Source organism: Osmerus mordax, chromosome 25, assembly GCF_038355195.1.
Source record: "Osmerus mordax isolate fOsmMor3 chromosome 25, fOsmMor3.pri, whole genome shotgun sequence".
NCBI lineage: Eukaryota > Metazoa > Chordata > Actinopteri > Osmeriformes > Osmeridae > Osmerus > Osmerus mordax.
The window spans coordinates 5,486,930-5,500,598 of NC_090074.1; the positions used below are offsets into that span (position 1 = coordinate 5,486,930).

General features: G+C 53.6%; 1 protein-coding gene across 1 annotated transcript in view; it reads right to left on the reverse strand.

Moving 5' to 3' along the window:
- The window catches only part of nrg2a (neuregulin 2a), a 30,759-nt gene that overhangs the window by 4,793 nt on the left and 12,297 nt on the right, over window positions 1–13,669 (reverse strand). The window contains exons 3-9 of the mRNA XM_067228642.1: window positions 12,936–13,056; window positions 9,801–9,877; window positions 3,241–3,273; window positions 2,054–2,156; window positions 1,425–1,548; window positions 1,140–1,267; window positions 292–516 (exon numbers count right to left, since the gene is read on the reverse strand). Coding sequence (XP_067084743.1) covers window positions 292–516; window positions 1,140–1,267; window positions 1,425–1,548; window positions 2,054–2,156; window positions 3,241–3,273; window positions 9,801–9,877; window positions 12,936–13,056 — 811 coding nt within the window. The remainder of the gene's footprint in view (window positions 1–291; window positions 517–1,139; window positions 1,268–1,424; window positions 1,549–2,053; window positions 2,157–3,240; window positions 3,274–9,800; window positions 9,878–12,935; window positions 13,057–13,669) is intronic.

Genomic DNA, 13,669 nt, shown 5'->3' on the forward strand with positions numbered 1-13,669 from the left:
CCATCCCACACTTTAACCTCCCTCTTGAAGGACAATGGGAGCTACACAGCCCTTCCTACGCTTCAGAAGTCCCCCTCCGTAAACACACACCTGATATCTGCCCGCCCGGTCGTCGATTTTGTTTTGCCATTGAGTCTGTCACGGTACCAAAGCCGGCCTCTAGGGGGCGATAGAGAGCCAGCAGCCAAAGGAGCCATCCTAAAATGGGCTCGAGGCCACGTCCCAGTGCCATAAGCCCACCAAGGGGTGCCGGGGGCCGGGGGCTGTGGAGTGTCCCCCTTCCAGTCCCACCTGTCGCTGTGCGGAGAGTCCCCCAGCGAGTCGAAGGAGTCTCCGTAGGGCAGGCCCGGCCGCTGGGACTCAGCAAAGCCACAGTGTGGTGCACGCTTGGCCCGGGCCTCCATGCACGCAGGACTGTTGCATTTGCTGGTCCCCACGGAGGACGACATCATGCCCGAGGGGGAGTCCGACAGGACGCTGTCCGTCCGCTCCAGGCTCCACGTCCGCTCCTCGTGTCTGTCCACGGGGCGAGACAAGCCTGGGTTCACTCGACGTGTCACTGTGCACGGGGGGGGGGCATTTTGAATTGGGGGACTGACGACGTGGCGCTGAGGGGTTTTCGCGGGGCGCGGATCTGAGCTGAATGCCACGGGATGTGAAGGGTGGTGGGGCGTGCATTTGGAGGGTGGAGGCTGCCTGCTGGAGGTGGAGGGTGTGGGCTCTCTGGTGGAGGTGGAGGGTGCGGGCTCTCTGGTGGAGGTGGAGGGTGTGGGCTCTCTGGTGGAGGTGGAGGGTGTGGGCTCTCTGGTGGAGGTGGAAGGTGTGGGCTCCCTGCTGGAGGTGGAGGGTGTGGGCTCCCTGCTGGAGGTGGAGGGTGTGGGCTCTCTGGTGGAGGTGGAGGGTGTGGGCTCTCTGGTGGAGGTGGAGGGTGTGGGCTCCCTGCTGGAGGTGGAGGGTGTGGGCTCTCTGGTGGAGGTGGAGGGTGTGGGCTCCCTGCTGGAGGTGGAGGGTGTGGACTCCCTGCTGGAGGTGGAGGGTGTGGGCTCTCTGGTGGAGGGTATGAAGGTGCTGTCTAGCCGACTAGCTGCTAAAGATATAAGGGAGTGTCTATCAGCGTGGGCGAGGGGATTGGCTCCTACCTGTGGGTGGATGAGTGGGCCCGGGTGGAGGAATTGTGGGATCTGGAAGACGCTTGGCTGCCTGGGAAGGAGGCCTCCGTTCCGTGTCGAATGACTCGCTCCGTCGCAGGGACGTTCTTCGAGATGTACTGTGGGACAGGGATGAACCATTACCATGTGCGGGCAAGAACCCAAGCATCAGCCGAACCACTCGAACCGACGCGTCTTAAACACAGTTTGTCCTGCGAGGGTGCGGCTCGGTAAAAACAAAAGCAGGAACACGAGAGTGTGGATTGTCAGACTCACGTCGACCATAGGGATGTCCTCCGGCCCAGGGCCGGGGTGATTAGGTCCATTCGCGAGGTTCCGATTAGGGTGATCTGCACACATGTTCTGCCGCAGGTGGTTGTGCATCTTCCTCCTCTGTTTCCTAGGGGGGACAGAGCCGTCATTCGCCGAAACCGACAGCGACGAAACGCTTTTTCCAAATGGGATCGTTGAGAACGTTCGATTCGGCCCAGCGGGGGAAACGAGCATCGCGGATGTTATACAATATGCCTCATTCCAAATGCTCACGATGAAAACATTTTGGACAGCGTGGGTTGCTTTCGAAACATTTCGGTTTCGTCCTGTGCATTTTGGAGTGCATGGGACTACTTTTCAAAATGTTTCTAGTGTTCATAATACCACATTCACATCTAAACGCGGTGTACATTGTACTATGTACAGTACGGCGAACACAGAATCTATCCTTTGCCTTAAAGTGCCAAAGCAGCACAACATGCTCCCCGGAATTTGAACCAAGCCTACATATTAACTCCAACGCAATATGACCAACGGTTGTGGATATAGTCACAACAAATGACACAACCGTTCACCAACAGGTCTGGGGGGAAGCGATGCGATTGGTTGAAGATGAGCGCAGGGTAACTTACTTGGTTTTACAGTAGGCCACCACACACACAATGCCTACGACCAACAACGCCACACAGATCCCCGTGATTGTCAGCACTCTCTTCTGGTACAGTGCCTCCGCCTCTGTGGACACACACACACACACACACACACACACGACACACACACGACACACAATAACCAGAAGAAACAAAAAAACACGTTCTATCAAAGGCATATACAGTCGGTTTACACATGCGCACAGTCTATACGTAGGTCTGCCTGGCCTGTCGCCTCCACCCTTTCTCACACACCCACAGCCCTGAACTGCCAACCTCCCTCTGCAAACTACCCCGGGACTAACTGTTACTAGTTCCTAGCCTCCACCGTGCTCTCTAATGTGTGTGTGTGTCCTATTGGAATGTGTGAGGTCTAAGTGTTCTCCTTAGTTGCTAAACAGGTCCATAATTCAGAATAACGCTGGGCTAAGCACTGGCTGAGGCCAAACGCATGCAGCTGTCATGGAACACGCGAGCGTCTGCCAGAAATGGAATCCGAAACAGACCTCTTTCTTTCTGCTGGCCCCCTCGATCTCCTGCTCTGCCTCTAAAAGGACCTCTTTCATCACCCGGAGACCATGTGGATCTTCTCAGGTTCTCCGTGTCCTCAACGCTGTAGGCCTCCCAGCCTCCCCCCGGCCTCCCTCTGTCCTCAATGCTACAGAGGACTCCCAGCCACTCCTAGCCTCTCCTGGCCTCCTTCTGTCCTCAATGCTACAGAGGACTCCCAGCCACTCCCAGCCACTCCCAGCCTCTCCCGGCCTCCTTCTGTCCTCAATGCTACAGAGGACGCCCAGCCACTCCCAGCCTCTCGCCGTGGGGGACGTCTCAGCCTCTCCATACTCTAAATTCCTGTCACAAGAGGCCCCCCTTTCAACAGACACATTGCCCCCTAGCAGGAAACCCGATAAGGACTTCCTGATCTTCTAGATAACATACAGCATTGCGATTATTTAGCCAAAGACACTGTTAACCAAAGCTTTTGCATGATGCATTTCCCACAACAAACGCACAAACAAAACTGACAAAGTTCAAAGAATTCTCCGGCATTTCTTTCCTTTCCCATAGAACCACTCCTGTGATACTGGTCGGCGAATGATAAATAATGTAATAAAAAAACGAATTGCACTGGTACAGCTCCTCCAATCCGAGGTTGACTCTCCCCTCACCCATGCATGTCGCCGTGGGTCTGTTCTCCGACTCTATAAATAAATCACCAAGACGGCTATTTATTTATAGTGACAAACAGGGGAATATTTCATCCTTATTGGTTGATATCTAGTGATGACGAACACTCTACTGAGAGGGAGAGAACCGGGAATACAACCGTTCCCAACCACTCCCAAATGTTTCTCAGCGTGTGTCACTGAGACAGGTAGGCTGCCAAAGCTCAAGCACAGCAAGGCGCTACGGACGAAGAAGAAGAAAAAAAAAATATATGGGTACCACAGGACAGGTTTCATGAGAAAGGAATGGACAAAACGGGGGGGGGGGGGGGGGGGGGGGAAGCAACATGAAAGAAACGGAAGGCGGCTTCATGTCGCAAGGAGAGAACGGCATGCTCACACCACTCCAGGTCAACAACTTTGGGGAAACCCTATTTGGCAGCAGGGCCGCCCACCGAATGCGGAGGTGACCGGCGCATTGAAGCCGTCCGCGTGAGGCTGGATTGGGAGCGGGGTGGGGGGAGGGGGAGGAGGTGAGGGAGAGGGGGGGGGGGGGTTCTGAGGAGGAAGGGTGCAGGCCAGGATCTGTCGATCCGGTAGATGGAGAGAGAGGCGTGCGAGAGGAGGGGATCGCGGGCATGGGGGTGTGTGAGGAGGAGGGGGAGGGGAGGAGGCGGGGAGGAGAAGGAGGAGGAGGAGGGGGTATTCAATTGTAGACTTGGCATGGCATGCTTTTTACAACAGGACGGGGGGGGGGGGGGGGAGCAGGGTGCATCGTAAAGCAAACTTGGTGTTCTATCTGCAACCCTCATTGAGGAGAGAGAGAGAGAGAGAGAGAGAGAGAGAGAGAGAGAGAGCGAGAGAGAGAGTTTGAATTGAGTGTGTACAGTGAGTCCATTTATACTAGTGCTGACGCGACTAAGTGAAAGACATTACTAGAGTGGGCACTACCCATCCGTTCTGACGTAAACACTTTATGCTTACGCACAGCGCTCCGACATCACCCGCAGTCGGGGTAAAGCTTCTGGCAGCTTCCGACTCATTTTTGCGGAGCCCCGCTCCCTTAGGAGAGGCTGGGCCGTAGAGCTGCATTGAACCTTTTTGGGAAAACAAGCGTTTCCTGCCTCTTGATTTAAAAGAGTTTTCATCCGACTGTGAATAGCCTTCTGCTCAAGGGGTTTATCGTGAAAAGGTGAAACGTGAGTGTGTGGCAAAAGAGGGCTGCAGAGGAAGACACCTATGCTCGTCTTGGAGGGTCCAGTCCCACAATTTTCTTTTTCAGCCCAATGAGTCGCACCGCATGGTCTGATTGACAGACGGATCGGCCAATCAACGGGGAGCGTTTGCTTTTAGAGTCCACCCGGCAAAGGGAATGGGGATCATGTCAAAGGGAGGGAGTTCGAGGCGGCTCTGCGTAGCTCGTCGGGGAGCGAATCGAAACGAAGCATTGTTCCATACCCATAAATTCAATCCCAAGATGCTCTGTCATGTGGACAGTCGGAAGAAAAACAACAAAAAGGAAAAGAAGAGGAGTTTAGAGGAGAGACACGTTTTAACGCACATTTAAAACACATATATATGTACATGTATATCGCAGCCGGAGAGGGTTTGGAGGCGGGCGGGTTGAGGTTAGTTACATGAATTTAGAAGACGACAGCCTTCCACACAGACAGGCAGGACACACACACACACACACACACACATCGAAACACAGCAGGCAGTTTACCAGAACATGCAACAAAACAAACCAGTCATGTCAGCTCCCTGCGGCTACCGACTGCAGCCAGTAACTTGCCCTCTCATGAGATTGATAAAGGAGGCAGAAAATGACTCTGAACGTTAATTGGAATTCTCTTTTTCCTTATTTTTTAAGTGAGCTATCGAGATAATCGTGCATAACTACTTTGTCGTACGGGTTAGTGATTTCGTTTTCAAATGTATTTCGTTTTGGACAGGAAGTCTCGATTGTGGAAATGGCATAGTACGACACTACTTTGTAAATTGGAACTTTTAAATGGCAGCACAGTGCTGTGTTCATTTCACATTCAATACCGGCAACTCTGTACTGGAATGTGAAACACATGACCTGTATGGGATTGGAAAACACAACAAATATGGTGGAATCCTTCAGTCTAATATAAGAAAGAGGGCGTGATCTGTGCAGATCTGACTAACTGGTCGCCGTGACCGTATTTTTGTGTTCTTTAGACTCTTGGCTGTAAATGCAGGCCGTGTTGTCGCTGTAACACTGAACGTGAACAAGCTACAGTACAGGGTGTTGTCTTCCGGCCTGAGAGCCCTCCACTTCCAGTACAAACGGTTACTAATTAAGAGGGATGCTTCTTGTGCGCCGCGTGAAGGAGAACACGGTGAAAATTCCTGATTTTCGAGAACGGTTGGGGCGGGGTGGGTGGGGGGCGGTCTGTGTTGTGTTGGAGTGTAAGCTGAGGCCAGAGGGAGGCTGGGCTGCACCATTCCAGCTGTTCCCCCGACACCCTCTCCCCTCTCCTCCCCTCTCCTCCCCTCTCCTCCCCTCTCCTCCCCTTCTCTCCCCTCCCCTCCCCTCCCTTCCCCCCGTGCTCCACTCGGGTTGCAGCAAATCCCAGCTGTTGTCATGACAACGGTCTCTCGGTGCGCCCGGGTTGAGGGGCTGGGCCCGGCTAGCTAGCGCTCCTCTCTGTCTCCGCTCTCCGACGGCCCCCGAGACCTCTTAGAGGACCTGTCGGAGAGCCTCCCCTACTTTTTAGGAGTCGTGGACACGATATGGGATGAAAACGAGGCATGTGGGTGTTTTGGGTTCGCGTGCGGGTGCGTGTCGTGAATTTGTGCACGCGTGTGCGCGTGTGTGTGTGTGTGTCGGCAAAGCAGCAGCTATATCCCACACTCGAAGAGCTGGCTTGTGGCTTGGCCCAGAAAGGTTCCCTCGCAGCGTTTCGCCGATTACCTAACTATTCCAGACACAGTGCAGCAGCTGGCTGTTCGGTGACCACTACCAGTAAGAAATGACTCTCTCGGCCTCTACAGTTGGTAGACCACAACCGGCCGAGGGATCCTTCCTGGATGAGGACAACGACCTGACTGGTCCCAGAGTGACTGGACCACGCTGAGGTCAGGATGTGTTCGGCTGCCGTTTAGGGGAAGTCCCATCACAGTTCTGGCAGCTGGGTGCAGGCCGAGCACTCCCCTCCCCCCTCTATCTCCTGGTTTCCTGCCTTGTAGTCAGGCTCACGGGCCGGTTCCCTCAGCGCTGCGTGCCCGTGTACGTGCACCCAAGGCTCTCATTTCACTGGGTCACACATGACCGGGGAGGCCAACCGGGCGCCGTTTCAACGGACAAACGTCTTCGCGCGACGCCAGGAAGTGTGTTTTTTTTCTTCTCAGTCTCGGTTCAAAAGCGACGACGGAAAACGCAGAGCGTTCGGCGGACGCCTTCCATCTCGTCTGATTCCGAAGGCTGTGGAGAAACGGACAAATTCTAGGGTGGGCTGATGGGTCGGGGGGGGCGGAGGGGCAAAAGTGCTGACTCACTGGCGACGTCTTGCGACAGGAGCTGCCAGTCAAAGCTCCTCAGGTACCGAGGAGCCTTTTAATCGACTTGGAAAGGGGAGCCCCCCTTTCACTCCCCTCCACCAGCCGCCGCATACTTGGCTCATAGCTAGTACAGAAAGAGCACTCGCATGTACAGTACGGGTCTGCAGTATGAGTCGTGCTTGTAAAGGGGGGAGGAGAGGGGGGGGGGGCGTCTGTTAAGTGCATGTACAGACTTTGTTTCCAGTCAGGCACAGCAGAAAGGGATGGTGTACAGCCAGCAACAGGCGGTTCCAGGAGAAGATCACATTAGCTGATCTGTTTAGCTAGCGACGCAGCGCGCTACACTGCTGGAAGGCCCCCGTTCTGGCAGAAGCCAGGCAAACCTGACTTGCAAAGACACGACGGATACGAGCGCCCTATAACAACGGCAATTTTGTCGTAAAACACACCTGACAGGACTGGGATACGGTGTCAAGGTTTAATCACACGCTTCCTATGATTACATATCAGGAAACTGTTTTTATAAGACTAAAACCCCAAATTCACAAACCGGGTGAAATATGGCGGCGTGCAAGGAGGTCGACACACATTTCGTGTTTTGTTGACGTCAGCCTCTTCCCAACACACTCGCACTGTCCGGGAACAATCCACTCCGTGCGTAAACTCTGTGCATAAAAAAATGACTAAATGTAAATGTTAGTGAACACAAGAGGGTTGCCGAAGTGCAAACATTGCGCAAACGAAACAACACCGACTGGGTCGGCCCCCAACGCGCGTGCACATGTGTGTGTGTGTGTGTGTGCAAACGCGCGTGTGTGTGTGTGCGCGTCCACACACACACATGACCGAGCCGATAGCTCAAAGGCCTGAGCTGTCGTGCTTCGGCGCTCCGAGTGCCTCCCTCTAATCTGGGTGTAATTCCCTAGTTGATGGACATGTATGCTGGGCTTGCCAGCGTGGGGGAGCCGGTGGGGAGAGGATGTCGCCCGGGGGCCCTGCAGGTCAGTGTTTAACACCGGGGCCTAATTACAAGGCAGGAGGCCCCCAGAGCTGACGACCTCGCCGAGAGCCGCTGGGGGCCTCATCAGAGAGGGAGGAATCGCAGAGGGGCTTTGCGAAACTCGGCGTGCCGAGTCGTTCGCAAACGCACTTTGGGCGAGTGTGTGTGTGTGTGCGTGTGTGTGTTCACGTTTAATTTAGGTGGTTTGATCCTATGTGGTTTAGGGGTAGTTAAGACAGAGGGCAACACAAACTAAAAGAACAAAACTATGAAAAGAAAGTCACAGAAGACCGTTTTTCTTCAGTACGCCAAATGCCAGTTATTATACCTATCTATTTTCAGTCTTATATTATTAACCAGGTTTTTATTAACCTAAACTAAGCCTCCATTGATCAGGGCGACTGTATTGTTGAGAGGAAAAATCCCATTTTAGGTTTCATTTATTTGAGAAATTATTTGAGTTCATTTAAGCCTTTTTTGGGATGTTAGTATTGATGATGAGAGGACGGTGTCCAATTAAATTGTCCTGCCACATGCTATCAAAGTTCATTCTCTCAGTGTAGCGAAAAACGGCACTCCCCTTTAACTCAATACTCACCATTATCGCCGTGCAGTCATGGCCATAAGTTTTGGCAATGACAAATGTTGTGTTTTGAAAAGTTTGCTGGTTCAGTATTTGAGGAAAATGTTTTCACATCTTTCTATAGAATATTGGAATCACAATAAGGCACATTTCATATTTTTTAAGCTTTTTTGGGGCAAACATTTTCAATATATGCAAATAGTCCCCTCTTTTACAGCAGTCAATCTGCTCTTAAAATCCAATCCGAATGATAGAGTGATTTCACCTGGCTAGAACTAGTTCACACTTTCCCCTGTGCTGATGATATGACTTACTGAAATTATGTTAGCAGTCATTTTATGCCAAGGCCCAGCAAGCTTTGCAAACACAAAATGTATGTCGCTCCCAATACTTTTGGCCACGGCTGTAGATTCCACACTGTTTGAGGAGTGCACATGCAATGCTCTGCTATTTCAAGGGCATAACCGATCACATGCAGTCCGTAACTGTTCCTGAGTGCTTAGTGTATGCAGCACTACGCAGGCACCAAAGGGCTCAATTATTCCCCCCCCTTTTTTTTTGAAAGCAGACAAAAGGAACAGTTGGACTGGTGTGAATGAGACACCGTCCGGGAACCAATGAGAAAGCGGAACAGCGATTGCGACTGTGTCACGTCCCAACATCCTGCATGCAGAGCAGACATGTAGACAGACAGACAGACACAGACAGACAGGCAGACAGGCAGACACAGACAGGCAGACACAGACAGGCAGGCAGACAAACAGGCAGACACAGACAGGCAGACACAGACAGGCAGACACAGACAGACAGACAGGCAGACACAGGCAGGCAGACAGGCAGAAAATAGAGTGGACATACGGTAGAAACTGGCCATAACGTAGGTTTGACAGCGATCACCAGTAAAGTCATTTGGACACCTGATGGAGGGAGAGAGAGAGAGCCACAACACGCAAACACACACACAAGGAGAGAGGGAAGAGTGGAGGAGGACAGGGAGGGCAGCGAGAGGGGGAGAAAAGGAGGGGAAGAAGGGCGGATGGAGCGTGGGTGAGAGAGAGAGGGAGGTTTGGCGTGGGGGGAGGGGGGGCGGAAAAGGAGAGGACAAGCCAAAGAGAGAGGTAGAGGAGGTCGGAGAGGGAGAGAGAGTGAAGAAGGGGGGGGGGGGTGGGGAGGAGACAAGAACAAAGGGTTAGAACCACGGCGTGATGACAGACAGCCGAAAGCAGAGCTTTTTTCACCCGAACGCGCAGCGTGCGCACAGCCCCGTCGCTTGGTGTTGACCTGAGGGGGGGGAGAGAGAAAGAGGAGGGCGAGGAGGGAGAGAGAGGAGGACGAAATGCCGACAGAGGTGACCCCCGGTGGCCCGCACCGCCGCCTGCTCTCAGCTGTGGGGGGGGTGGAGGGGAGGGGGGAGTGGGGGGGGGGGGGTCAGGTTAAGGGAAAACATACTTTTGTGAGGATTGGGCATGTACAGTCGGAGAGGCTCTTTCTGCAAGCAGCGCGGGCCAAAGTATCCATCTGGACATCTGCGGAGGGAGGAACAGAAGGGTGGGACACGGTCATGTGGAACAACAGGAGAAAAACGGTGGATACAGTCGTGTTGTGTAACGTCCGATGGATCGTCCCTGTGGGAATCTGACAGCAGATTAGATTAGATTCCTGTGGCGGGGGAGACATTTTGGCGGGCGTTTCTCTGCAGGTAGAGGCAGGGGTCGAATGCTGGGATAATTCCCAGGAACCACGGAACAAGGCTTCCAACTCTCTGTCTCTCTCTCTCTCTCTCTCTCTCTCTCTCTCTCTATCTCTCTCTCTCTCTCTCTCTCTCTCTCTCTCTCCTTCCCACTTGTCGTCTTTCGCCGTCGCTCCCTAGTCTGTCTCTTTTCGCTATCTCCCTCTGCAAACTCCCTCTTCCTGCGCGCTCCGTTTTCAAGGTGGTCCTCGTCCGCCTTGCCCTCCCCGCAGGGCCGCTCGTCCTGAGGGAGAGGAGGCAGAGGTCAGGGGTGCAGGGGAACCAAGTTCCCCCTGATTGAGAGGGCCACAGGGGGAAGGGGAGGGGTGAGATGGGGGGGGGGGGGGGGGGGGGGAGAGTCCCACAGGAAGGCTGGTAGACGCTGACCAACTGAGGTGAAGGATCAAATCCCCATCGACAACCCCCCCCCCCCCCCCCGCCCTTTCTTCACTCAGGACACCCTTTCTTTATTTCTCTCTCTTTCTCTCTCTTTCTCTCTCTCTTTCAGTCTCCCTCTCCTCCTAGTTGTCCCTCAGTTTTCCTTCTCTATTGCATCTCCGTTCACCCTTTCGTACCTTCCTGAAGGTTCCGTCCCCATTCACACACGTTTATTGTTCCTTTCATTCCCTTTCCGCGTCGTTTATTTATCTCGTCGGGTCCGGTCGCATCAAGCGTCCTTCACAGTCGCCAGGAGAGAACTCGCCGAGGCATTGTTTGTTTCCCGCTGCGTAGGGATACTAATGGAAGATTGAGTGATCTGGTCGGTTACTGTTGATTCTCAGTCGTGCGGCCCCTCGTGTCGGTAAAGCTCCTGTCAAGTTGAATCTTGATTACACCACCGCAACCGTATTTGTGGGGGACACCTGTCCATTGAAGACCAAAAACAAAGCCGGCTTTTCTTTCTTTTTCATCTTCTTTCAAACTGAACCTCTCTCCTCCCTTCCTCTCCCTTCCCCTCTCTCATCGAATCAGGATGTAGGCTGCAGCTCATTGAGAAGTGCCAGAACGCATCTACTGTCGAACCTCCCTCCCTCCCTCTCGCCGTTTTCCCTCCACAAACGGGCCCGCCAATCCAACAGAGGTCATTCTCCGTGATTTATGAGTTTTACAGCCATGCCCCGAGCAGTGTTGTGAGATGCCGTGCCAAGTGACTCACACAGAGTGATATGTTAAACCGGAGGGAACCGTAGCAGGGCTAGGGAACAACACTGAACAATTTGCTGTCAGCGTGTCCTCTGACAAGATTCAATCTACCTTCCTAACCAGACACGGAACACTGACACAAAGTGTTTCGGGCCAAAGAGAGTGTTTCGGTCCAACCCCCTCAAAAAACGAAGATTGTTTCGAACCTAAGAATGCTTTTTTTGCTTTCGATCGAGTCGAAACATGTTTTGAGGTGCACGGGCTAACGTTGTGCACCTGACTCTGCCTACCATACCGGCCATCCGATACAGATATCTGCACTCAATGGGGAAGCATAACACCCTCCGAATCACTAGCTGTTCCCTCTCTATCCCTCGAAAGAACCTTCTGTCGCTAAGGCGAGGACCGGAGTATAAATATAGGGCCAGCTGTCCAGTGGACCAGTTCAGCCGGTGAGTAATACGCTCTGAAGCCTGGCCTATATTGAATGAGATGGCTTTTGGGCAGCAATTCCCTGCGGGGCCGCCACAGTATTATGCGATTCTTTTGGACCCGTGCCTTGAGCCGTGAGTGAATTAGCTGCCGCTATTGAGTTTTCGCTCCCTCCAATTTGTACACAGCTTATTGAATGGCTGTTGCAGTCATGCCGGGTGCAGTGTTTTTTGCCCCCGACGGCGAGCGCGAACGCTCCTCGGCTCGCGGCGGCGCCAGTCGCGTCGCCGTCTCCCCGTTTCCGACCCGGCAGGAGCCGCGGAAACGACGCTTGCTTCCATTGGCATGGAGGCCGCGGTCCGTGGATGCACGCGCGCTTGCCGTGCGTCATTTCCTCAAGCCCCGCTCCCTCTAGGTTAAATGCGCCCGCCGCACGCATAATGATAATGATTGGGAGTGAATGACACATACGCCCAACTCCACAATGAGTATGCCTTTTCTTCCTCCCACGCAGGCTCAGAAGAAGAAGCAAAAATTCCCCCCTCCACATCACAAGTTGTCTTCCGCTCGTTTGATTTAAGGCACGGTTATGAATCGGACCACCTTTTCCCGAGGCCTCGAGACGTAAGCAGTGGTCCTAATGACCTCTTCAAGGCCTCCGACTGGTGTAAATATTTGCGCTTAACCAAAACGGTGAGTCATTTCACATTTGGGAGGACTTTTTGAACGCGAAGCCCTTCCGCACGCTAACCGTGGGTCAACGGGGGCGGTCGAGCTCCGCGCCGACTACCACCGCTCTCCTTTTTCCGGAGACACGACACTTTGTAAAGGAACATGGAGCCTTGGCACGACCAGCCTGTGAGAGAGAGGGGGGGTGGGGGGGAGGCATGGGAAACAAGACTTTGGAGGCATGTTGGAGGGAGTGCAGAGTTTACGGTGGCTTTCCCCAAGGCAGGTTGACAGCTCCACGGCGGACGTCGAACACGAGACCTGGTTCCGGCTGGTCCGTCACCGTGCTCGACGCAACACACCCGCCGTCGCGTCGGAACTCCTTTAAAGCGCCGGCGCAATCGTGATAATGGGGCAGGGGGGGCGGTTTGGCGAGGGGGGGAGGAGGTGTGTGTGGGGAACCTGGACAACAAAGACACTGTGGCGCTCGTCCAAATATCCCCACGCTACGATCGCGCCCCCGACGGTGGGGACGCAAACGGCGTGTCGGAGCACTTGGGGGGGGAACATTCCGGATGGAAAAAAAGAGCCCAAACAAAAGGGAGACTCACTTGCACGAGAGTTGATTGATACCGTTTATGAAGTAACAGTCGCCGCCGTTCACGCAGTAAGACTTCTCCGTCTCGTTGCATCTTCTGGCGTGGCCCGATCCCGGAGAGAGAGTGGTGGTTACTGTGGAGGAGAGAGAGAGAGTGGGTGGTTACTGTGGAGGAGAGAGAGAGTGGTGGATTCTGTGGAAGAGAGAGAGAGAGAGAGTGGTGGTTACTGTGGAAGAGAGAGAGAGTGGTGGATTCTGTGGAAGAGAGAGAGAGAGAGAGAGAGAGAGGTGGTTACTGTGGAAGAGAGAGAGTGGTGGTTACTGTGGAGGAGAGAGAGAGTGGTGGATTATGTGGAAGAGAGAGAGAGAGAGAGAGAGAGAGAGAGAGAGAGGTGGTTACTGTGGAAGAGAGAGAGAGTGGTGGTTACTGTGGAAGAGAGAGAGAGAGAGAGGGAGAGAGAGAGGTGGTTACTGTGGAAGAGAGAGAGAGAGAGAGAGAGAGAGAGAGAGAGAGAGAGAGAGAGAGAGAGAGAGAGAGAGAGAGAGAGAGAGAGAGAGAGAGAGAGAGAGAGTGGTGGTTACTGTGGAAGAGAGAGAGAGAGAGGGAGAGAGATAGGTGGTTACTGTGGAAGAGAGAGAGAGAGAGAGAGAGAGAGTGGTGGTTACTGTGGAAGAGAGAGACAGAGAGAGAGAGAGTGGTGGTTACTGTGGAAGAGAGAGAGACAGAGAGAGAGAGAGAGAGAGAGA